This window comes from Periophthalmus magnuspinnatus, chromosome 2, assembly GCF_009829125.3.
Source record: "Periophthalmus magnuspinnatus isolate fPerMag1 chromosome 2, fPerMag1.2.pri, whole genome shotgun sequence".
Classification (NCBI taxonomy): Eukaryota; Metazoa; Chordata; class Actinopteri; order Gobiiformes; family Gobiidae; genus Periophthalmus; species Periophthalmus magnuspinnatus.
In genome coordinates this window covers 15911694-15935621 of record NC_047127.1, presented here as the reverse complement: position 1 = coordinate 15935621, position 23928 = coordinate 15911694, and the positions used below count along the sequence as shown (strand labels likewise).

General features: G+C 43.7%; 3 protein-coding genes across 4 annotated transcripts in view; 1 reads left to right on the top strand and 2 right to left on the bottom strand.

The window, feature by feature from the left end:
• The window catches only part of ftcd (formimidoyltransferase cyclodeaminase), a 19902-nt gene extending 18188 nt beyond the window's left edge, over positions 1 to 1714 (bottom strand). The window contains exon 1 of the mRNA XM_055226496.1: positions 1694 to 1714. The gene's annotated coding sequence lies outside the window, so the exon portion shown is untranslated. The remainder of the gene's footprint in view (positions 1 to 1693) is intronic.
• The window catches only part of cdk15 (cyclin-dependent kinase 15), a 227410-nt gene that overhangs the window by 68439 nt on the left and 135043 nt on the right, over positions 1 to 23928 (top strand). The gene's annotated exons all lie outside the window — the stretch shown is intronic.
• On the bottom strand, positions 1087 to 23928 carry LOC117381152 (target of Nesh-SH3-like). The gene is made up of 17 exons (XM_055226466.1): positions 23708 to 23928; positions 18024 to 18236; positions 15100 to 15168; positions 14458 to 14587; positions 13767 to 13907; positions 12813 to 12856; positions 12429 to 12481; positions 12279 to 12315; positions 12134 to 12196; positions 7162 to 7239; positions 6774 to 7073; positions 4826 to 5044; positions 4516 to 4621; positions 4314 to 4393; positions 3834 to 4022; positions 3162 to 3281; positions 1087 to 2159 (listed from the first exon to the last, which is right to left on the bottom strand). The coding sequence occupies exons 1-17, from the start codon at positions 23778 to 23780 to the stop codon at positions 2044 to 2046; spliced, it is 2031 nt and encodes a 676-aa protein (XP_055082441.1). The 5' UTR covers positions 23781 to 23928; the 3' UTR covers positions 1087 to 2043.

Below are 23928 nucleotides of genomic sequence, written 5' to 3'. Positions count from 1 at the left end.
ACAATAATATGCAAATTAAAACAAGTCCATGTTAGACCAGATTCAGACCTGAGTTAGTCCTGGTTTAGTCCTGGTTTAGTCCTGGTTTAGTCCTGGTCAAACTATAACCTGTTTATATTTACTTAATAATACTAAAATCTAATCAAACAACCTAAAACCAGCACACCTCAGTATGGCTGGGTGCTGATTTGACATGTGGGATTTTGTTGGTGAATTTCAGCTCCATTTGAACAGTGAGTTTATTTAAAACCCAGAGAATATTTATGGAAAGAACAGAACCATGAGACACATGCTCCACTGGGTCCAGGTCTGGTCCAGATCTGAACAGGGTCTGGTTCAGGTTCAGGTACAGTCCAGGTAAAGGGGTTATTGATCTCCTCTTTCACACCTGTTCTTCTCTCTGTTACTCGGCACATAGCTCATAATTATTCTGAAAAATAAACTTCCATCGAAACATCATAAAAACCGCCTCCTGTGCTGTGGTTTATGTCACCTTCAGTTTCCCTTAAATAAACCGCTCATTTAATAAATTTTTACACTATTTCTGTTATTCTAACGTTATAAAATCAAACGTGCTCATATGTATACAGAAGATCAAAACATTGTACATGCTTAAAGTTAAAATTAAAGCTTTTAAATTACGATTCTGTCGTCGTGTCTTCTGCTGGGTTTCCATAAGCAATAGCATTAGCATTAGCCTAACTTTGATAGACTTTTATTTGCTTACATTAAACTCGGTCCTGTAGCCTTTAAAGTCCTCCACAGGTGCAGTAAAAGTTCTCTTGTCCTGATTGTCATCGTTTATATATCATATACACCAAACCTTGTGATATTTACTTTGTTTCAATCTTAAATTAAAAACTACGGTAAAACTTTAACCAGAAACGGGCTAGGTTTGATTGACAGTCAGGAGGGCGGGACTTGCGCTGAACTTAACCAATAAGAATTTTACGACATTTTCCTCTCAAATATTATGAATGCACTCACTGTATTCTAGTTTTATTACACTTTACCTCATAGTTAGGGTTCTGTATTATACTTAAAATATCCAGACCACAAACGCAAGTTTAATAATTGCGGGACACATTTATACAAAAAGGAATCTTTATTCTCTTTATATAAAACCAATACAAAACATACAAAAACATCACTTTTATGTACACACCCTTTTGTCATTATTCTGTTTCAGTGACATCAGTGAAATATGCATCACAAAAAGGTCACTAATGCCCTATGAGTTTATTATAACCATTCTAGTATTTATCACACATTTGTGCAAAGTGCAGCATCAGAGTCCAGGCACGAGCTCATGTTTTAGGTTACGAACCATACAGAAGCACCAAAGATTTTCCTGAAAGTTGGATTTGAACAAAATGTACATCAGACAAAAACAGCAGAAACATGACCAGAGCCATTTTGGCAGAGAGATTTGAGAGTAAAAATGATATCTGCTTTCCCTAATGTTCCCTGAAAATATAGGATTTTACTGAGTCCTGGTTTAGTCGTGGTTTAGTCTATCTGCAGACTGGGTTTAGTCCACATTTAGTCTTGGTTTAGACCTGGTTTAGTCCTGGTTCAGCACTAGTTTAGTCCTTGGTTTAACCCCATTTTCTGTCTTCGTTTTTGGTTGGCTTTCGGTTTTGTTTAGTTCTGGTTTCTCCATGTTTATTCCTAATTTAGTCCACATGTAGACCTGGTTTAGTCCTGGTTTAGCCCTGGTCCAGTCCTGGTTCAGTCCTGGTTTAGACCTGGTTTAATCATGGTTTAGCCCTGGTTTAACCCTGGTTTAGCCCTGGTTTAGTCTTGGTTTAGTCCTGGTTTAGTCCTGGTTTAGTCCTGGTTTAGTCCTGGTCCAGGCCTGGTTCGGTCCTGGTTTAGACCTGGTTTAAATTATGGTTTAGTCCTGGTTTAGAGCTGGTTAAATCATGGTTTAGTCCTGGTTTAGCCCTGGTTTAGTCTTGGTTTAGTCCTGGTCCAGTCCTGATTCAGTCTTGGTTTAGACCTGGTTAAATCATGGTTTAGTCCTGGATTAGTCCTGATTCATCACCACTTTCCAGGGATGGGGGTCCCACACTCATACCAGGAGACGTAGTTCACCTGAGAGCGCCCCCCGATGGAGCCAAAGTAAACTGGCTCCTGTCGCATCGCTCTGTAGAATCCTGAAGAGAGAAAGAGAATGAGAGAGAGCATCTGACAGACAGGGAGGGCATCTAGAGTAATCTGGTAGGGCATTGCAAACAACGAAGTTTAAATTTAAAGGCAGTGGCCACCAGCATTCTGACCAGAACTGAAGAAGCGGCTTGGATGAGCAGCGAAACGTCTTAACTCCTACAAAATTTGTCCAGTTGACAGATTTAACATCGTTGTTTGCTATGGATCACACCTGGACGACTGAGGGTCTACACAGACTGGTAGGGCATTTGACAAATGAGGGGGGGGGGGTCTGACACTGTCATGATGCCTGTTTTTCCTGTCCTCTTGTGCTCTCTCCCCCTCCCCTACCTGTCTGCCTGGAGCTGGGCGGAGTTCCTGAATCCTCCCGCGCACACCTGGAGCGCATCAGCGCAATTACCTTCACCTGCTGCTGAGTATATGAGGGCTCGGCAGAAGACACTCGGAGCCAGACCGTCCGCGTGTTCAACGTGAATGCTCCAGCCTATTTTTTGCATTTTGTTACCTGTCAGCCTGTTTGCTTATTGGATTTTTCACTTCCTTCCAGATTCCTGCCTCGCTCGCTCGCTCCTGCTCCTGCCTCTGCGCTCCAGCTCCCGTATTGTCTACCCTCTGCCCTGCCTCCTGCCCTGTCTTGGTCTGCTTGGTGTGCTTCCCGTCTCCTGCTCTGGCTTCCGCTCTCTGGATTACCCCAGCTCGGTCTCGTCGTGTCTCGGTTCCGGCAGTCTCTGCTCCCGCACCAGTCCTGGATTATCCTGCTCCTGCCCTGCCCTACGTCCCGTGTATGATTAGCGAACAATCTGAATTGACTTTGATCCTCACTGTAAACTTGCAGACTTGAGTCTGCACTCATTGGTCCGCACCTGCACTAGCCATTATGACAGACACACAGGGTGAGCATATGACACATGGGGGAGGATAATTGATACAGAGGGAGGACATCTGACAAATAGGAATGATATCTGACACGGAGAGGGCATCTGAGGTACCTGTCTTCTCCTGGAGTTGCTCTGGTCTCAGTCGTCCTGTTTTTCCATCAAGGAAAGAGTCAACAAACTGACAATGATCTTCCCCGAAACCAGACTGGTCTCCAATGTCAAAGAACTTTCCTGAAACACCAGACACACTGTATATAAGAAAAGCAGGACTTAAATAGGAATGAAACGGGACTAAAACCAGAATAAAACAGGTCTAACTCAGACTGGTCCCCAACATCTAAGAACTGACCAGAGACACTACAAATAATATATATAAGACGCAAGACACACTGTCAATCTAAACTAGAACTAAACCCATTCTAAGGGATAAACCTAGTTTAAACTCAGTCTACACCCGGTCTAAAACAGATATAAAACTGGTCTAAACCTAATCTACACCCGGTCTAAACCAGGTCTACACCCAGTCTAAAGCCCATCTAAAGTCTGTCTAAACCCAGTCTAAATCTGGTCTAAACCCGATCTAAACCTGGTCTAAACCAGGTTTACTCCCAGTCTAAACCCAGTCTAAACCTGATCTGAACCTGGTCTAAACCAGGTTTACACCCAGTCTAAACCCGGTCTAAACGTGGTCCACAGCCGATCTAAAGCCCTTTTAAAGTCTGTCAAAACCCGGTCTATATCTGGTCTAAACCCGATCTAAACCTGGTCTAAACCTGGTCTTACCATGCAGAGAGTCACTCAGGTAGATCTTGTATCTCAGAGAGTTGCAGAGTTGGACTCCCACAAACTTCCGGTACCATGTCCTCTTCACAAACTGGCGACCCCTACAATCTGAGTCTGAGTCTGCGGCAAACGGGAATTCAGTCCAGATGGCGGCTTTCCCCGCAACGGTCTCACTGACTCGGGGGTCCGCTAGAATAAATCAACACATTTAGATTTTATAATATACCGCTCACACGAGGGTTCACCGGAATAACATATCAGTATATATTTACATATCATTTACATAATTATAATATCACAGACTTTGGCATGTTTAAATCCACACTAAATACTGTTTAAACTGGCAGTGATACTTTGCACGATTAGTTTTTATTTCACTGTTTAATGAATATAGATTTGACTGGAAAGCACCTTGAATGTTGTAAAGGCCTCTATAAATTAACATTTCACCTACATGAATCATATGTGTTCTTTTCTCACCAGACTCAGTGCTGAACTCGACCGGCTCAGATTCAGGTCCAGACCCAACATCATTCTTTGGCTTCACTTTGAACTCATAACTGCAACACATGTAGACCTCATTTAGTCCTTACTTAGTACTGGTTCGGTCCTGGTTCAGTCCTCGTCTGGTCCTGGTTTAGTTCTGGTTCAGTCCTGGTGTGGTCCTGGTCTGGTTCAGTACCTGGACTCTGGTCTCAGGTTCTCCACTGCGGTGTGGGTCTGGTTCGTGGTCAGGACTGAGACCTTTTCTCCGTCTGGGCCTTTGGACGTGGAAATCACCTCGTATTCTGGGAATGAAAGAAGACTCTGTTTAGTTGGGTCGTTGGTCTTGTCCCTGGTTTAGTTCAATTTGCTCCCTGGCTTAGTTCTGGTTGACTACCTGTCATGTCGTTGGTCTTGTCCCTGGTTTAGACCCCGTTTAGCCCAGTTTTAGTTCTGGTTTATTACGGTTTTAGTCCAGTTTTAGTCCTGGTTTAGTCCTGGCTTAGTACCTGTTGTGTCATTGGTCTTGTCCCAGTCCAAAATGACGAATGACGGACATCCCTCGACAGTTACCACAGTGACATTAGAGGGTGGGGCTCTGGGTGGAGTGGAAGTGTGTGATTGGCCAAGCTCCTCGTCGTTATTGTCAGGTGGAAAATAGTCAAGAGATGAGGTGATGGAGCAGGGCTCGTCAGGGCGCTTCCCGGTCTGGTACACTACGTGAGGGGCTGGGAACAATATATTATTATTATTATTCATATTTAAAGTATTATTAATTTCACTACAGTCTGGCACACAACACGAGTGACTAGAACATAAACTATTATTATTAATAATACTATATCTAAAATATAATATTGATAATATATATATACAAAATATATACAATGTTGACCAGTTACTGGATTGCACCAGGCCCACTGGCTAAAGAAACTCTCTGCTCTACGTGAGCACCTGGCAACACAACTGAACCAGCTGCTAACGGATGGGACTCACCCTGAATGGCTAACTGAAGGGCGTACAATCCTGATCTAGAAGGATTCCTCAAAGGATACAGTCCGATCCAACTATCAGCCAATAACCTGTCTCTCCACAACATGGAAGCTCATGTCAGGCATCATCGCGGCTAAGATAAGTGGGCACAAGTAGACCGAACAGTCATCTCAGTGTGAGAGCCACTGTTCAGGATAAAACAGCCAAGACCTCTCTAAACGAGCCTTAAGACAGCTGCAGTACATCCAGAACACTGCTGCTCGGATCTTGACTAGAACCAGGAAGTACTTCACACATGCATCGAGGTCTCTGGCTCCTGTGGCTCAGAGAATAGACTTTAAAGCAGCTCTGCTTGTGTATAAGTCTCTCTATGGACCAGCACCAAAGAACATCTCCCACATGTTAGAGCCACATGAACCATCTCACACTCTGAGGACTAAACATAGAGAATCAGCATTTCAGTTTTATGCAGCTAAAACCTGGAACAGTCTTCCTGAAGATGTGAGACAGGCCTCTACTTTGACAATGTTTAAATCCAGGCTCAAAACAGTTCTGTTTAGCTACATGTGACTGAAAGTTTTTTTTTATTCTGCACTCTTCTGTTTTAAAGTTAATTTTATGATGATTATTTGTGATTATTTATGTTTTGATTTGTGTGATTTTAATGTCTTTCTTATTCTGTAAAGCACTTTGAATTACTTTGTGTACGAACTGTACTATACAAATGAATTTGGCTTGCTCCAACAGATGAGGTGCTCAGTGAATATCTCAGACAGTGGAGTGCAGAGGTAGAGGTGCTGGAGGTACCATCATGGGAGGACAAGCCCCTGCATGGGATGTACCACCAGAACATAACTGAAATGGCTCATAACAAGAATTCCTACCAACGGCTTGAGAGAGCTGGTCTAAAGGACAGCACAGAGGCCCCTGAGGCAATCCAGCACATAATTGCAGGGTGTAAGATGCATCAGGGAAAGCATACATGGAGCGACATAACCAAGTGTAGCCATAGTGTACAGAAACATCTGTGCAGAGTACTGACTGGAGACCCAAGATCAAGGTGGGAAACACCTCCAAAAGTAGTGGAGAATGATCGAGCAAAGATCTTGTGGGACTTCCAGATACAGACTGATAGAATGGTGATGGACCAACGGGACATTGTGGTGGTGGATAAACAACTGAGCAAAGCCGTTGTGCTGGACATCGCAGAACTGAGTGATGGGAACATCAGGAAAAGGGAACATGAGAAACTACAGAAATACAAGGGGCTCAAAGAAGAGCTGGAGAAGGCCTGGAAGGTGAAGGTATTAGTGGTGCCTATGGTCATCAGAGCACTCGGGGCAGTGACCCCCAAACTGGAGGAGTGGCTACAGCAGATCTCAGGAAAAAAATCTCTGGTAGAGGATCCGAGCTTGGAAAAAGGATGAAACCACATTTATGTCTATGTGATGTGAGTCTTTTTACCGGTGTATCGTTTCTTGCCCTGGGCATCCAGGTCGGAGGACGGCAGAGGCTGAAACAGCTCCGACTCCTCCCAGGACTGGTGTCTTGAGGCTGGGGTGGTGACCTGCACCCTGGCCCTGACTCTGGAGACTCTGGAGGGCCTCTGCGTGGTGGTGGTAGTAGTGGGCTCTGGAGTAGTAGTAGTAGTAGTTGTTGCTAGTGTAGTCGTAGTAGTTGTTGTAGTAGTAGTAGATTTTGTGGATTTGGGTTTTAATTTGAAGAGCCTCAGTTGGTCGCCATCCTTTAAATTTTGAATTTTATCTGCAAGAAAAAAGGATACATAAAAAGTTAATATTTCTCTGTGATTTTCGTCTAGGTCTGGTCAGTCTGCTCCCAGCCTGTTCCTCACCACTCTCTGAGTCTTTGTTTAGAACCTGATTTGGTCTTTTGTTCAGAGCGATGGATGGGCGAGCTCCCCCTGGACCTCCTGGAAGAAAAAAATATTCCAGAAATAAATCCAAAATATATGAAATGAAAACACAGAAATTATAAGTTTAATTTGAGAAATTTTAAAAATAATTAAATGTTTATCAACAGTTAGAAAGGCAAAAACTGCAAGCAAAAAAAAAAAAAAGTCTGCAATGACAGAGACTCAACGGAATCCAGCAAATTTCTGGAGGACAGTCAGATCCCTCTCAGAATCTAGTATTCATACATTACCAGCAGATATTTTATTAGATTCAGCTATTGTAAATTCTAAAGAGGAAATATGTGATGCTTTTAATATCCATTTTATGTCTGTATGTGATGTTTTGGATAATAATGTTAATCCTTCTGATCTTATGTTGAATCTGAACCTCTGGCACATAAGTCAGATTTTCTCTTTAAGACTTGATGGTCTTAATAGACCCAAAGACGTCCACATAAGGTGGTGAGTTTGAAAAAGTTTGAAATGGCATGAAATAAACAGTAAACAACTTTATTGATTCAACTAAGATCCATTCAGTGGGTCATAAAATCCTCTAGATGCACTTGAAGCAGATTAGATTTGCAGTTGGTTCCAAAATGTATTTTCAAACAGAACCCTTTGAGTTTAAATCAATTTTTTTACTTTAATAAAAGAAGTGCCCCAAGGCTCAATTTGGGCCCGCTACTTTTTACTATATCTATTAATTCCATTGGTTGAAATTTAAGAGAAAACCTCATACATTTATAGTTAGATGATGCTACAGTAAGATTTTAATGAAACCAAAAATTCCCTCAAACATCTTAAATTATCACTGAAAATAAAACCAAGTATATGATTTTTTTTCTAAAAAAGTGACGTACAAACTACAAACCCTCATACACTTAATTATACATTGATCTATAAATATCTTGGGTTTTGACTTGACAAAAATGTATTCTTTAAAATACGTATCTCAGAATTATGTAACAATTTCAAAGTAAAATTATAATTTTATTATAGAAACAAATCTTGTATCCCAATGAATTGTTCAAGCAGCCTTTCTTTCTGGACTGGATTATGTAGATATAATCTACATGCAGATGTCAGCATCTACTTTGAAACCTTCAGACACACTCTTTCACTCAGCCCTTTGTTTCAAAACAGGTGATGAATTTAAAACCCATCACTGTACACGCTATGAAAAAGTAGGTTGGCCATCGCTATCTGTCAGAAGAGACACTGTATAAAATGTATTTATAACAGACTATGACGATAGACTGCCTGAATATCTCACTTGGTTGTTCAGCTTTGATACAGGAAATTTTTATACAACCTCTCACGATTGTCTAGGTCTAAAAACTGTCTGCACTACAACTGAAATGTTTATTTTGCTTCCCAAAAATTGAATACAGTTCAAGGACATGCAAAACTGGTGTCACTAATGCATTTAACAATTTGGAGATACACATTTATAATCTGCTCCAAGTTTTAATATTTTAAATGAACCTAAGCAGTTATGTTTCTTTTGTTTGTTTTTGTTTGTATTCTTCTGTATTTGAACAGGACGCTCATGAAAAGAGTCTGGTTCTCTCATTGGACTCTCCATTTATGAATAAAGATTAATGGAAAAAAAATAAATACTCAATCTGCTCCTCCTCTGCTCTTCTAACCTGGTCCTGGTTTAGTCCTTGTTTAATCCTGGTTTAGACCTGGTTTAGACCTGGTTTAGACCTGGTTTAGGCCTGGTTTAGTCCCGATTTAGACCTGGTTTAGACCTGGCTTACGTTCAGATGTCATTTTACTTTTCATGTTTCATTAGAATACAATTTGAAGTTCACTGGCTCTGAGTTGAACAGAAAATTAACAAACAGAAAACAAACAAAAAAAACCCAGATAATTAATTAAACTAACCCTAACAAAAAACAAAAAACCTGTAGTAGTAGTAGTAGTAGTAGTAGTAGTAGTAGTAGTAGTAGTAGTAAATCCTGCTCTAAAATGGGGGCTCTCTTCCACATGTGAGTCACAGTTTCTGGTTTTGGCCCAAACACAAAACCACAGAATCAAACCAAAAATACAGTGAATTAATGTTAATGAAACGTGACACATGATTACATAAGAACCAGGATCAGGAATAAACCACAACCAAGAATAAGCCAGGACCAAGAGAGAGACCAGGACTAAGACCAAGATCAGGACCAAGACCAAGGCCAAGATCAGGACTAGAACCAAGACCACTACCAAGACCAAGACCAGGACCAAAGCCAGAACACCAGGACCAGGACCAAGACCATAGTCCTTGTTTAGTCCTTGTTCAGTTCTATAAACTCTTTTTGTTTGTCATCTTTCTGACCCTCTGCTCTGTATCTGGCCCACTCCTCTACTCCTCTGATCCTCTCCTTTGCTCCTCTCCTTTGCTCCTCTTACCCTCTGCTCCTCTGACCCTCTCCTCTGCTCCTAAGGCCCTCTCCTCTGCTCCTCAGACACTCTGCTCCTCTGTCCCTCTCCTGTGCTCCTCTGTCCCTCTCCTCTGCTCCTCAGACACTCTGCTCCTCTGTCCATCTCCTCTGCTCCTCTTTTCCTCTGACCCTCTCCTCTGCTCCTCTTATCCTCTGCTCCTCTGTCCTTGTCCTCTGCTCCTCAGAAACTCTCCTCTGCTCCTAAGACCCTCTCCTCTGCTCCTCAGACACTCTGCTCCTCTCCTCTGCTCCTCTGACCCTCTCCTCTGCTCCTCAGACCCTCTGCTCCTCTGTCCCTCTCCTCTGCTCCTCTTATCCTCTGCTTCTCTGTCCCTCTCCTCTGCTCCTCAGACACTCTGCTTCTCTGTCCCTCTCCTCTGCTCCTCAGACACTCTGCTCCTCTGTCCATCTCCTCTGCTCCTCTTATCCTCTGCTCCTCTGACCCTCTCCTCTGCTCCTCTTATCCTCTGCTCCTCTGTCCTTGTCCTCTGCTCCTCAGAAACTCTCCTCTGCTCCTAAGACCCTCTCCTCTGCTCCTCTCCTCTGCTCCTCTGACCCTCTCCTCTGCTCCTCAGACCCTCTGCTCCTCTGTCCCTCTCCTCTGCTCCTCTTATCCTCTGCTTCTCTGTCCCTCTCCTCTGCTCCTCAGACACTCTGCTTCTCTGTCCCTCTCCTCTGCTCCTCAGACACTCTGCTCCTCTGTCCATCTCCTCTGCTCCTCTTATCCTCTGCTCCTCTGACCCTCTTCTCTGCTCCTCTTATCCTCTGCTCCTCTGTCCTTGTCCTCTGCTCCTCAGACACTCTCCTCTGCTCCTAAGACCCTCTCCTCTGCTCCTCTGACCCTCTCCTCTGCTCCTCTAACCCTCTGCTCCTCAAACCCTCTCCTCTACTCCTCAGACCCTCTCCTCTACTCCTCTGACCCTCTGCTCCTCTGACCCTCTGCTCCTCTGACCCTCTGCTCCTCAGACCTTCTCCTGTGCATCTGACCCTTACAGGACTGTGTAATATAACTGAATGACTCCATGATTCTATGGACAGATGGTATCTCTATAAAACATGTCAGCTCTAATCACGTTCAGATGGTTTGAAATGTGGTTTGTGGGAAAATCAGACTTTGATGCTAAACATTACATAAGCGCTGTAAATGCACACAAGGCCAAACGAGTCATCAAATCTATATAGAGTCTATAGAATCTATAAAACAGAAATGGGAAGGTTCTGGGTTTAACCGACTGAAGTTTGGCCAAAATCAAACCGAAAAATGATGTAACAGATTTAAACTCGCTCCAAAACAAATAAAACAGGCGGCTTTTCACAATAAGAGCCAGATGGTATTTTATTTTGGAGGAAGCTCTGGGCACGTGCGATTCTCAGGAACTAAACTAGAGTTTGAGGAGAATCTGATGTGAAATATCTATCTTAAAAGGTTGGTGTTTTGTAGAGTGCAGGGAAGTCATGTGCAAGATTTAAACTCGCTCCTAAGAAACAAATAAAACAGGCGACCTTTCACAATAAGAGCCAGATGGAGTTTTATTTTGGAGGAGGCTCTAGACATATGTGATTTTCAGGAACTAAACATAAAACAAACACGTTAAACTAAAAATATAAGAGTTTGGGCAGAATCTGATGTGAAATATTGATCTCAAAATTTTTTTGTTTTGTAGAGTCATGTAAGAAAATAAGTCTAAAACTTCACAATAAGAGCCATCTGTCGTGAGAACACATGTGGCTGATGTTCTGGCTGATTAATTGAGAGTGTTGCTGGCAGAATACAGATTTTATTCACTATTTGTTATTGCAGATCTTAAATTTCTGTGCTGTACTGAGGGCTCTCACTGCCAGCTCAGTCCCTGTTATCTTGGCTTACGTCATCAGAGGTATAATACTCCTTACAACAGAAGCATAGCCAGACTGGACCAGACTGGACTGGACAACACTATCACCGGGACTAACCCAGCATTGAATCAGGACTAAACCAACGACTGACCTAGGACTGAACCTGGACCAAATAGCCCGAGAGTAAAGGTAAGACATAACTAAAATAGTGCTAAATAAGGTCCACACCAGAACTAACCCAGGACTAAACCAGAACTAACCCAGGACTATACAAAAACTAACCTAAATCAAAACTAAAAAAGAACACCACACCAGAACTAACCTAGGACTAATCCAGGACTAATCCAGGACTAATCCACGACTAATCCACGACTAATCCACGACGATACCAGGACTTTCTCTCTCTTTCTCAGAGCTGTACCTGGACTTGGACATTAGAAACACGTGGTCCAGATCTGAGACATAAACGTTTCCAGATGACGTTAAAAATGCTAAAATTGATCTCAAGTTACAATTTACCTCCAAAATCACGAGGAGAAGAACCAGAAGAGCAGAACCAGAGGAGAAGAGCCAGAGGAGCAGAGCCAGAGGAGCAGAGAAAGAGGAGCAGAGCCAGAGGAGCAGACATTAGTAGTTCTTACCCAGTCCGGTTCGGTGGTTGAATCCTTGGTTGAGTAAAGATAGTCTGGTTCTATTGTGGAGCGCTGAGAGGACAAAGAAACAAAAAGTGAAACTTCAGATTAAAATAAACAAAAGACGAAATTATTTGATAAAAAAGATTCTGACCGGGACGAGGAGGAAACAGGGAGCGGCCCCTCGGACTCTGAAACATGCAAAGACAATGCAGTCAAAACAAGTTCGAGGCTAAAAATAAACTAAACATGACTAAAGCTGCCTAAAATAAATAAATGTGTATAAATAATGTTAAATTCCTACCAGAGCTCGTCCCAAGGGATTCCTGAGTTTAAACGTTTTCAGTGGAGGTTTGTCTAAAAAAAATAAAAGAAAAACTGAAAAAAAATACAATTGAAGGTATCAGATTTTCATTTAAAGCCCCACAGTGGAACATTTCTGGTGATTTGTTGCAACCTGCACTGAATGGAGATAAAAAGTTGAAGCCCTAGTCTGGAACATTCTCAGTAGACAGAGATGTGTTTAATGTCATACTATGGAACATTTCCAGACTCTATAACGTAAAGGTATGAGTCAGGTCTTTGGAGAGGCAAGAGGCTTAAAACAGTCATTTGAGCTTTAATAAACCCATTGTAATGCCTGTATTGTAGTAGTTTTGGTTAAAGATGATGATATAATGTGACTCACGGTTGCCATTGGTGCTGTGGTAAACCGGTTTGCTCCAGTCGCCGCTGGAAATAAAAAAATTAAATATAATTAGAATCCTGAATGGGTGAATAATGTATAATAATGTATAATGTTACTTCCTGGTTTTACACAGGCAGCAGATGTGACTAAGTCCAAAGGCCAAAACTTGTTTAAATTACACAATAGTTATGACTAGACTAATACAAATACATGACAGCTCCTTTATTTAGTTAAATGAAGGTTTAAAGTGTCAGAAAAATGCCTTCCTTGTGCCTGTGTTTTCTGTGTTGATGACACAGGCAGAGGGATTCTGTTTTACTGTATTTTTCAACTTTTCTTCATAAACTGCCGCTTAACTGATGTAAACTAACATAAATATTTAGCACAAGTACTATTCACCAAACCAAGTCAGAATTAGACAAACATAAAACCTGTCAGATGACTTTTAGGCATAATATTAGTGAGTCTATAGTTTGAAGTCTATAGACAGTCCCATACCTGTGGTGGGTCTACCTGAGGTGTATCTGAGGTGTACCTGAAGTGAGTGTACCTGAGGTGTACCTGAGGTGTACCTGAGGTGGGCGTGTATAGTCTCATACCTGAGGTGGGTGTACCTGAGGTGGGTGTACCTGAGGTGGGTGTACCTGAAGTGGGTGTACCTGAGGTGGGTGTACCTGAGGTGGGTGTACCTGAAGTGGGTGTACCTGAAGTGGGTTTACCTGAAGTGGGTTTACCTGAAGTGGGTGTACCTGAAGTGGGTCTACCTGAAGTGGGTGTACCTGAAGTGGGTTTACCTGAAGTGGGTGTACCTGAGATAGGTGTACCTGAAGTGGGTCTACCTGAAGTGGGTGTACCTGAGGTGGTGGTACGTGAAGTGGGCGTGGTCTGAAGTGGGTGTGTATAGTCTTGTACCTGAGGTGGGTGTGGTCTGAGGTGGGCGTGTATAGTCTGTACCTGAGGTGGTCACGGCGTGTAGCTCTCACACTAAACTCATACTCCGAGCCCGGCTCCAGGTCCGACAAAACCGTGTCACTGGTTGGACACCACTCATACTGCCATTTGCTGGAGCGCTCACGCCAACGCACTGTGTAGAATCTGGAATAGAAACAGGACTAAACCAGGACTAAACCAGGACTAAACCAGAACTACACCAGCACTAATACAGGACTAAACTAGGACTCAAGCAGGACTAAAGCAGCACTTTACCAGGACTAAACTAAGACTAAAATAGGACTAAACCAAGGCGAAAGCAGGACTAAATCAGCACTAAACCAGCACTAAACCAGAACTAAACCAGGACTAAATCAGCACTAAACCAGCACTAAACCAGAACTAAACCAGGACTAAATCAGCACTAAACCAGCACTAAACCAGAACTAAACCAGGACTAAACCAGGACTAAACCAAGACTAAATCAGGACTAAACCAGAACTAAACCAGGACAAAACCAGAACTAAACCAAGACTAAACCAGGACTAAACCAGGGCTAAACTGGGACTAAAGCAGGTATAAACCAGGACTTTACCAGGACTAATGTAGGACTAAGACTAAAGGACTAGGACTAAAGCAGGTCTGAATCTGGACTAATTCAGGGCTAACCCAGAACTAAACCAGGACTAAACCAGGATTAAAGCTGGTCTCATACCCGTCCTGGAGGCAGTGTCCCAGGATGTCTCCCAGGGGTGTGTGTGGGTGTGGAGCCCAGGACAGGAGCACTGCTGTGGGGCTGACGTAGCGCACCACTAGCCTCAGGGGAGTCTGGAGGTCCACTTTACCTGGAGCACACACAGGAGGACATCTGGTTTAGAATGACCCATGTTCTAGTTTAAAACATGAAGGAAAAATGTAAAAAAGTAAAAGTTTATCTTCAGATTTTCTTGAATTTTAAAGATGTAGTATGCAGCTTTGTGGAGGTGGCATACCACTTGCCTGTTTCCATGGAAATAGAAAGTTAAAGGCATACTTAAGAACATTCTCCATGGAGACAGAAACATTCTATGCCATACTGTGGAATATTATAGTCAAGAGAGCCATGTCCATGGAAACATGTAGGAGGAGGCTAAATAAGAGTCAGGTTTGTGGAAATGCAAGAACAGGTTAAGGATGCAGGTTTTGCAGTGCTAGTGCTATAAAAAAGATTCAGAATGAAAAAAGATCCTTTTACTGTAATCTATTTTTTGGCAATATGTTACATACTGGGGCTCTGAATTGTGAATAATTACAATAAAAATGTAAAAGTTGATGTTTTTGGGGTATACCAGTACACTGGGGGTAGCATGTTTGTCACCTGTACAGTGCGGGTGCAGGTCTGTCTCTGGGATGCCTTGGACAGACAGGAGGTACTTGGGCTCTGCATCTGAAAAACAAATACATTTGGCTTATTTGTGTACAGAAAATACCAATATTTCACATTGCCTCTAGTTAGGTCGACGTAAAAGATCATTGGTCCAAGAGCGGTGCTTGGGCTGGTGTGAACCCAACAGTCGCACTCTGGACCACAGGACACTGCTGGTCTGAGAGCGCTTGAAACAAGAGATCTCGGAGTGGCTCCACCCTCATTCTGTGAATGCGGCCAAATTCAGGTCGACCTACGCAGTCCATTGTGACAGTAAAAGTGCTTGAAATTGGGCAAAAAAGCACTCGGTTCACGTACATTTGTCTGAATGGGCCTTGCAGAGCTACTGTTAGTCTGTTTGTGCAGGTGAGCCTGGGTCTGTCTGCACAGGTGAGCCTGGGTCTGTCTGTGGGTCGTTCAAAAAGCTTTTTCTCCTTCACCACCAAAGTGAACAGTCCTCATGGTGTATTTAGCCACAGGTGAAAAAAAAGACCACCGTGTATAGGGGAAGTGCACGTGTTTTCACTGGGCCCTGTCTCTTAAAGCTCATTGTCACAGAAATAAGTTCTTTGATCAGCTGATGGACTCTCAAGTGGCTCATGGTGTTTGGGGTGAATGATGCTTGGTGTATGTGAACAGGACTGACCCAAGAGTAAAGTAAACAGAACTAAATCTAGTGCCACTGGGGACGGTTCACTGAGCACTAACATGTGTGAAAATGGTGTATTCAAACTTGTATGTTTGGATGCTGGTTTGAGCCCACTTTAGTCCAGATGGCAGACCTGGTTTGTTTTTGTTCTACACCAGAACTAAACCAGTTCTAACCCTTTAGTCTTGTCTTAGTTCTTATATAGTCCTGGTTTAGTCCTTGTTTAGTCCTGGTCTAGTCCTGCTTTAGCTCTGGTCTAGTCCTGACCTAATCCTAGTCTAGTCCTGGTCTAGTGCTGGTCTAGTCCTGGTCTAGTCCTGGTTTAGTCCTGGTCTAGTCTTGACCTAATCCTGGTCCAGTCCTGGTCTAGTGCTGGTCAAGTCCTGGTTTAGTCTTTGTTTAGTTCTGGTCTGGTCCTGAGTGCCTGAGCAGTGACTTTATGTGTTTAGTGTAAATGTGAGCTTGAGTGGTGGTGACGGATGTTCCCTCAGGCTCCTCCTCTCTTCTCTTTTATCTTTAATATTTTATTTATCAGCTGTTTCACTGTAAACACCACATACTTTATTTAGTCTTTCATGTTTTAGAATTAAAGTTTTAAAATTAAGGTTTCATAATCTCTGTTTAATTTCCTACAGCTTCATTATTTTGGTTTTGTTTGTGTTGGGATGATGGATGGTTCCCTCAGGCTCTTCCTGTTTAACATCAGGCTAAGGACCGGCTCAGGAAGAGAACTAAACCAGGTCTGAATGCAAACTGAACCAGAACTAAACCAGTTCTAAACCAGGTCTGAACCCAGACTGAACCCGGACTGAATGCAGACTGAATGCAGACTGAACCAGAACTCAACCAGGACTAAACCAGGCCTAGGTCTAAACCAAGACTAAATTAGGTCTAAACCAGGACTAAACCAGGACTAAACCAGAGCTAAACCAGATCTAAATCATCCTCCTGTTTCCCTGTGTGTGTCAGATGTCCTCCCATCCTCAAGATGCTGTGGTTGGGTAGACAGAGTGTTGTTGTTTCTTGTATAAATGTGTTTCTTTGTTGGTAAAACTCATAAACAGCCCCTGTGGGAGCTTGAGTTTTATTTGCGGTTTAGTCCTGATTTGTGTAGTGGGAGTTGAACCAGCGCCCGGTCGGGTCTGAACCACACGATGGATTTGAGCAGAGCCACAAATGAAGGACTTTACCACAAAATGTTCCTTTGAATCCAGAATGAGACCGCAAGCTCAGCGAGATGACGGACATGGACGCGCCCTCGGCTCAGAGTAACATGGATCAAATATTCAAATTGGATTTCACTGGGTTTACAGTTATTATTTATGATGTTTCATCTTAAGACCGCGGGCTACAGACACAGACACACCCTCAGAGACACAGAGGAACACACAGAACTGTTGACGAGGCAGAGAGCAGATTAAACATGTATCAAATATTCAACTGGGACTTCACTGGATTAAGCATCATTATTATTACCATTGTTCAGTGTGGGGGGCACTGTACACAAGTTGCATCACAAACAGAGCTCATGGTGCAGTGTGACCTAACTCTGTACACAAGGATCCTCTGAGAACAATACATCTGGCACAACTGGACCTCCACTGGTTTAAACCGATCACAGAGCAGCATTGTGGGTGGAGCCAAAGGTGGAGTGCCCAAACGACCCTAAACAGACATAGGCATTTCTGTATCTGACTGGAGTCTAATGATAAAGCTTCAGAACGACTAATTCTAAAACTGAGACTTAGAGACTCATTGGGGGTTGATTTGTGTTTTGTGTGTGAGCTGTGGCACGTGGAGCAGTGCAGCTGGAGGATTACACTTACTCTCACCCCTCTCTTCTTGACTGCTGCTGTCAGACTCGTCATTTTGGTCTTACAATGTCTGTTAACCCGCTCTACATGATCCTGGTGTTTTTATTTTGCTGTTGTGTCCATAAAATGAAGATATGAACATTAATAACAGACAAATCAGGTGCCTTCTTTCTCCAAGGTTGATCCCACTAACATTAGCAACAAGTTTGGTTGACAGCGTTGCGAAAGTGCCAACTCCAGATTGTCTCTTTGGTTGCTATGATACCCGTGGTTGGAATTCCAAATATGGAACTCTGCTCCAAATCCACCCCTATAACTACGAGCTTCAACGAGCTTCATTTGACTGGAGCCAGACACTACGGGTGACGTCACACTCACTTAGTTTACTTCTTTATACGATCTTTGTGTCTTACCCAGTTCGGTGACATAGCTCAGTCCCCCTTGTGGCAATGGAATGAACTGCGGGGCGCTGCTGCCGCTGCCGTACCCCACAACATGCCCCTCCAAACGGACCCGGGAACCAGAACCAGAATCAGGACCAGAACCCGGACTAGAGGCAGGGAGGAAGCGGAACACGATGGTATCCTCAGTTACGTTCACACGCACACGCAGCTTCAGCCCGGGACCTACAGGACAGAGAAGGACCTGTGTTATAGGAACAGCTTCAGAAAGTGGTGACATTATCCAAACCCAAAGACGTGATCGTTGTCAGTTCAAAGGACTTTAAGGCATAAGATTAACATGATGAGTTTGTGGAGCCAATCACCCTGGTGTAGCCCCGTGTGACCTTTAACCCTTGACACATGAGTGAGTAGTGACAGGTGAAACGTGAATGGACTGGTTCAGTTTAAATCTGTGCAGCTTCATGTTTACAGAGTGACTCAGAGTTTAGAGGATTTAAGTTTGAACGTTTACACACAAAAGAAACTCCTCAGGCTGAACTACAACAGATAATCTTTTCGGCAGGAGCAGGCAGGAGGGGAGGCGAAGAGCCAGAGGAGCAGAGCCAAAAAAGCAGAGTCCGAGGAACAGATCCAAAGGAAGAGAGCCAGAGGAGCAGACAGGAGCAGACAGGAGCAGACAGGAGCAGGCAGGAGCAGACAGGAGCAGACAGGAGCACACAGGAGCAGGCAGGAGCAGACAGGAGCAAGCAGGAGCAGGCAGGTGCAGATAGGAGCAAGCAGGAGTAGGCAGGTGCAGACAGGAGCAGATAGGAGCAAGCAGGAACAGGCAGGTGCAGACAGGAGCAGGCAGGAGCAGACAGGAGCAAGCAGGAGCAGACAGGAGCAAGTAGGAGCAGGCAGGAGCAGACAGCAGGAGGCAGGACCAGGCAGGAGCAGACAGGAGCAGGCAGGAGCAGACAGGAGGAGGCAGGAGCAGACAGGAGGAGGTAGGAGCAGGCAGGAGCAGACAGGAGCAGCCAGGAGCAGACAGGAGCAAGCAGGAGCAGGCAGGTGCAGATAGGAGCAGGCAGGTGCAGACAGGAGCAGGCAGGAGCAGATAGGAGCAAGCAGGAACAGGCAGGTGCAGACAGGAGCAGACAGGAGCAGACAGGAGCAAGTAGGAGCAGACAGCAGGAGGCAGGACCAGGCAGGACCAGGCAGGAGCAGACAGGAGCAGACAGGAGGAGGCAGGAGCAGACAGGAGCAGGCAGGAGCAGGTAGGAGCAGACAGGAGGAGGTAGGAGCAGGCAGGAGCATTCACTTCTGGGACACACTGAAATCTGAACTTTAAACTGATCCAAGAATCTACTGCATTTCAGAACATGTTTGTAGAAGTCTAACCCACAGAGTGAGCAGCTTTTATACAGAATAAGAGACACAGGTAGGGCATCTGACACACAGGCAGGGCATCTGAGCGTTATTATGATCTTGCGGGTTTAATAGTGTATTGTAATAATTGTTCTTTTCAGTCTTATTTAAAGCCACGGTGCATAACTTTCTGGAGGTGTCACCTGCATGATTCCATGGAAATATAAAGTTAAAGCCATACTTCGGAACATTCTCCTTGAACATAGATCAGTTACAGCCAAAGGAACATTTCCACACAAGCACACTCCAAGCCTAGAGTCAGGTTTGTGAAGAGTCAAGCACACTCGCGGTAAGGACACACTTTTAAAAATGTTTTACTTAGTTCTTACTTTGATTTTAGTATATAATTTGGCTAAAAAGTTACACGGAGGCGCTTTAAACTGTATGAGCCAGTCTCAGAAAAGGGCAGACACTGTGAGGCAAGGTGTGTGTTGCTCAAGGGCACGTTTTCTCTGCAGCCACAGCCTCTCCCTCACACAGTTACTTTGATGAGTCTAAACGGGGAAAGCTTTAGGTTATTTCTGACGTTGTGAAATGAGAGTTTAACAGAAACAGAAGTCAAACATGAGCTCATAAATGTTTTTACAGACGCAGAACCAGAGACGGGCTTATGTAAGACACACGTGACAGAACACGCGTGTGGAACATCTACGCTACACGCTAACAACACAGAACATATACTAACACCACAGACTGTATAAAGAGCTGGACTGCAACGCTGTCAATCAAAACTGTTGCTAACGCTCACGGGAACGACCTCGGGAGAAAGAAGGCGCCTGATTTGTCTGTTATTAATGTTCATATTAAACCCCAGGATCATGTAGAGCGGGGTAATACGAACATTTTAAGACCAAAATGATGAGTCTGACAGCAGCACTTACAGAGAGAGCGGCGATGCTTTTTCAATAGAAAGTGAATTGGAACCAAAGTAAATGGAACTAGAAGCGTGCCAATGCTCACTTCCTGTTTAGAACACGGCGGCTAGCAGGTTAGCGATGTCCATTTCTATATACAATCACGCAATAACAAGGTAACTACCTCAGGACACAGACTCTGGACATGGACTGAGTGACTTTGGCTTTATGTTATTGGTTTGAATGTTCCGCAGTAAGGCATTAAACTTATTTAGTCAATTACAGTCTTTTCATTGTTAGTGTGAGTGGGCTTGCCTCTCCACAGCTCTGACCTGTAACTTGGGCCTTACTGCATCACCTGCCTGCTCCTTGGAGATACAGGTTTAATGCCACAGTGAAGAGTTTTACGAAAATTACACAGTGAATCTTTACAGTTATCCTTTTCCCTCTAACAGGAGGTTTTCTGGTTTGTTGTGTCGTTGAGCCAGACATCCCCCCCCGTCTAATGATAAAGAGAGTGCAGACGAGAGGCAAAGTGAGCTTTTCTTTTGGTTAATGTTTCAGTTTTGATCTGGAGCGAGAGAAAGAAGAGAGATAGAGGGAGGAGAAAGATGGGGGAGAGGGAGAAAGAAAGAAGGGAGAGAAAGGGAGAAGAGGATGAAAGAGAGAAAGAAGAAGAGAGAGAGAAACTGAGCAGAAAAGTATTCAAAGAGGAGAGAGGGGGAAAGAAGGTAGAAGATGGGGATGGTGAGAGGGAGAGGAGGGAGAGAGGGAGGGGAAGAGGAGAGGGGGCGGAGGGAGAGAGGAAGAGGAGAGAGAGAGAAAGTGAGTGGAAGAGTAGACAGAGAGGATAGGAAGAGGAGAGAGGGAAGGGAAAAGTAGAGGAGAGACAGAGAGCATAGGGGAAGAAGTGAGAGAAAGGGTAGGGGAAGAGAAGAGGGAGGAGAGAGAGGATGAGGAGAGACAAGGGAGAGGGAGGGAGGGAGGGAGGGAGGGGAAGAGAAGAGAGAGAAAAGAGGGAGGGGAAGAGGAGAGGGAGAGGAGGGAGAGAGAGTGGAAGAGGAGAGAGATAGAGAGAGGAAGAAGAGAGAAAAGGAGGGAGAGGGGCGAGAGAAGATAAAGAGTAGAGAGAGAGAGACAGAGGAGGGTGAGAGAGAAAGGGAAGGAGGAAGGGAAACATGAATTAAGTTGTCACAGAAAAGTGTTAAAAGACTCCGGGGAGAGAGACAGGGAAGACGGGAGAGGGAGAGGAGAGACAGGGAACAAAGAGGAGGGGGGTAGAGGTACATAGAAAAAGTGGAGAAAAGGAGGAGTAAGGGAGGAGAAAGACAGAGGAGAGAGGGAAAAAGAGAACAAATGGGGGGAGCAAAGAGAGGAGAGAAGGAGGGAAGGAGAGAGAGAAAGTTGTGATGATGATGTCATTGTGATCCTGTTTCAAACATAACTACTGTTATATAATCTAAAATAACATTACTGCATCACTTCTGCTGCTACTACTACTACTACTCCAGTACTCTGGGGACGTGTCGTGAAAAGTACTTTAAAGATGAACTAAATGAAGATGAATGATGTGGAGAAATAGTGGAGCAGGTCAGATTTAGAGAGATTTACATCATAATGATACTTTCAGAGCGTCTACTTGATGTGATTATGTTTGCTATTACGGCCTGTACACAGCATCAAACTAAGTTACATCAAATGTGTGAAGTTTAAGACTAAAGACCTAAAGTTTGACTCTGAAAAACCCACAGAACACAAACTCAAACTGCGGAGCTCATTAGAGACGTTTTGGTGTTGTTTTGCTGTTTGTACCAACCCCAAACGTGACACAGAGTCCTGTCACAGGTAATGACAGTGAGCGGGAGGGCATCTGGCACAAACAGAATGTGGGTTAGAGCTCAGAGTGTCAGAGAAAGTGGGTCATTTCTGTTTTAAAAGTTCTAAATATTTGTGTCAAGTTCAGGCTTTTGTATAGAATACAAAAGTGCTCATGTTTACTGTCAGACTGCAGCACATGGCACGCACACACACATACACACACATGCACACACATACACACATACATGCACGTGCACGCCACACATACATAAAACTGCTCATGTTTACTGTCAGACTGCAACACACGTGCACGCACACACATATATGCACACATGCACACCACACACACACTCACGTGCACTCCTCTGCAGTTTAAGTATTGCAACACAAACAGTGTTTTGTAAAGTGTGAGAGTAAAGCCAGAGTTTAGTTTGACAGGCTTAGCTCACGTGTGCACACATACACACGTGCACTCTACAAACCCATGCACACTCAAATACTCTCCACACACACTCACTTATGTGCAAGTACAGGCTCAGCTCACGCGCACACACTCACAAGCACACACACATACATAGTCTCACGTGCATGTACATTTTCCGCTCACGTGCACACACTCACACACAAACATGCACACAAACATGTGCACATACATAGGCTTATGTGCACATGTATGCTCATCTCATGTGCACACTCTCACATTCACACACATCCAAGTGCAGACTCAGCTCACATGCACTTAGACTTCTACAGTTAAAGTACTACAGTACAAAGTATACTGTGTTTTTGAACAGAAAGTTTTAAAGGTGTAAATACTTTTAATTGTCCCAGATTCCTCAGAAAGCTAAAACTGCACATTAGACCAGTGTCTCTCAAATGTTTCACACCAAAGAAACCGACTAAAACATCTGGCAAGTACCACCAGATCTAATCCAGGTCTATAACAGGACTCTTCCAGGTCTAATCTAGGTTCAAAACCAAGTCTAAACCAAGACTATAAAAGGACTATTCCAGGTCTAATCTTGTGCTAAACCAGGTCTATAACAGGACTATTCCAGGTCTAATCTTGTGCTAAACTAGGTCTAAACCAGGTCTATACCAGGACTATTCCAGGTCTAAACCAGGTCTATAATAGGACTATTCCAGGTCTAAACCAAGTCCATAATAGGACTAATTCGGGACTATAACAGGACTATTCCAGGTCTAATATAGGTCTAAACCAGGTCTAAACAAGCTCTATAATAAGACTATTTCAGGTCTATAAAAGGACTATTCCAGGTCTAATCTAGGTCCAAACCAAGTCTAAATCAGGTCTATAATAGGACTAATTCGGGACTATAACAGGACTATTCCATGTCTGATATAGGGCTAAACCAGATCTAAACCAGGTCTATAACTGAACTATTCCAGCTCTAATTTAGGAATAAACCAGGTCTAAACCTATACAGAAATGCAAATCTAAACTTAAGGTTCCACAAATTTTGTCTTATTCTTATTAATTGTGTTTATAGATTTGTAGAAATTACCTGGGCCTTGTTGAACCTGTCTCTGTGAGGTGACACTGTGATTTCTATAAACTTTTAATACATAAACATAGAGCCTTTGTCCTCTGACCTCGGGGGACGAGCTGCGTCTCCGTCAGAATACATCCCATCATCAACATCAGAGCCAGCACCGCCGTCGCCATGGTGATACCACCCACAATGTCCAATCAGAGCGCAGGGACTTGGCGTGGAGCAGAGCAGGATTCACTCCAAAAATAGGAGTCAAAAACAGACAAAACAGGACAAAAGCTTCACAAAGAGGTTTAAAATGTGGGTAATATGGAAAAAATA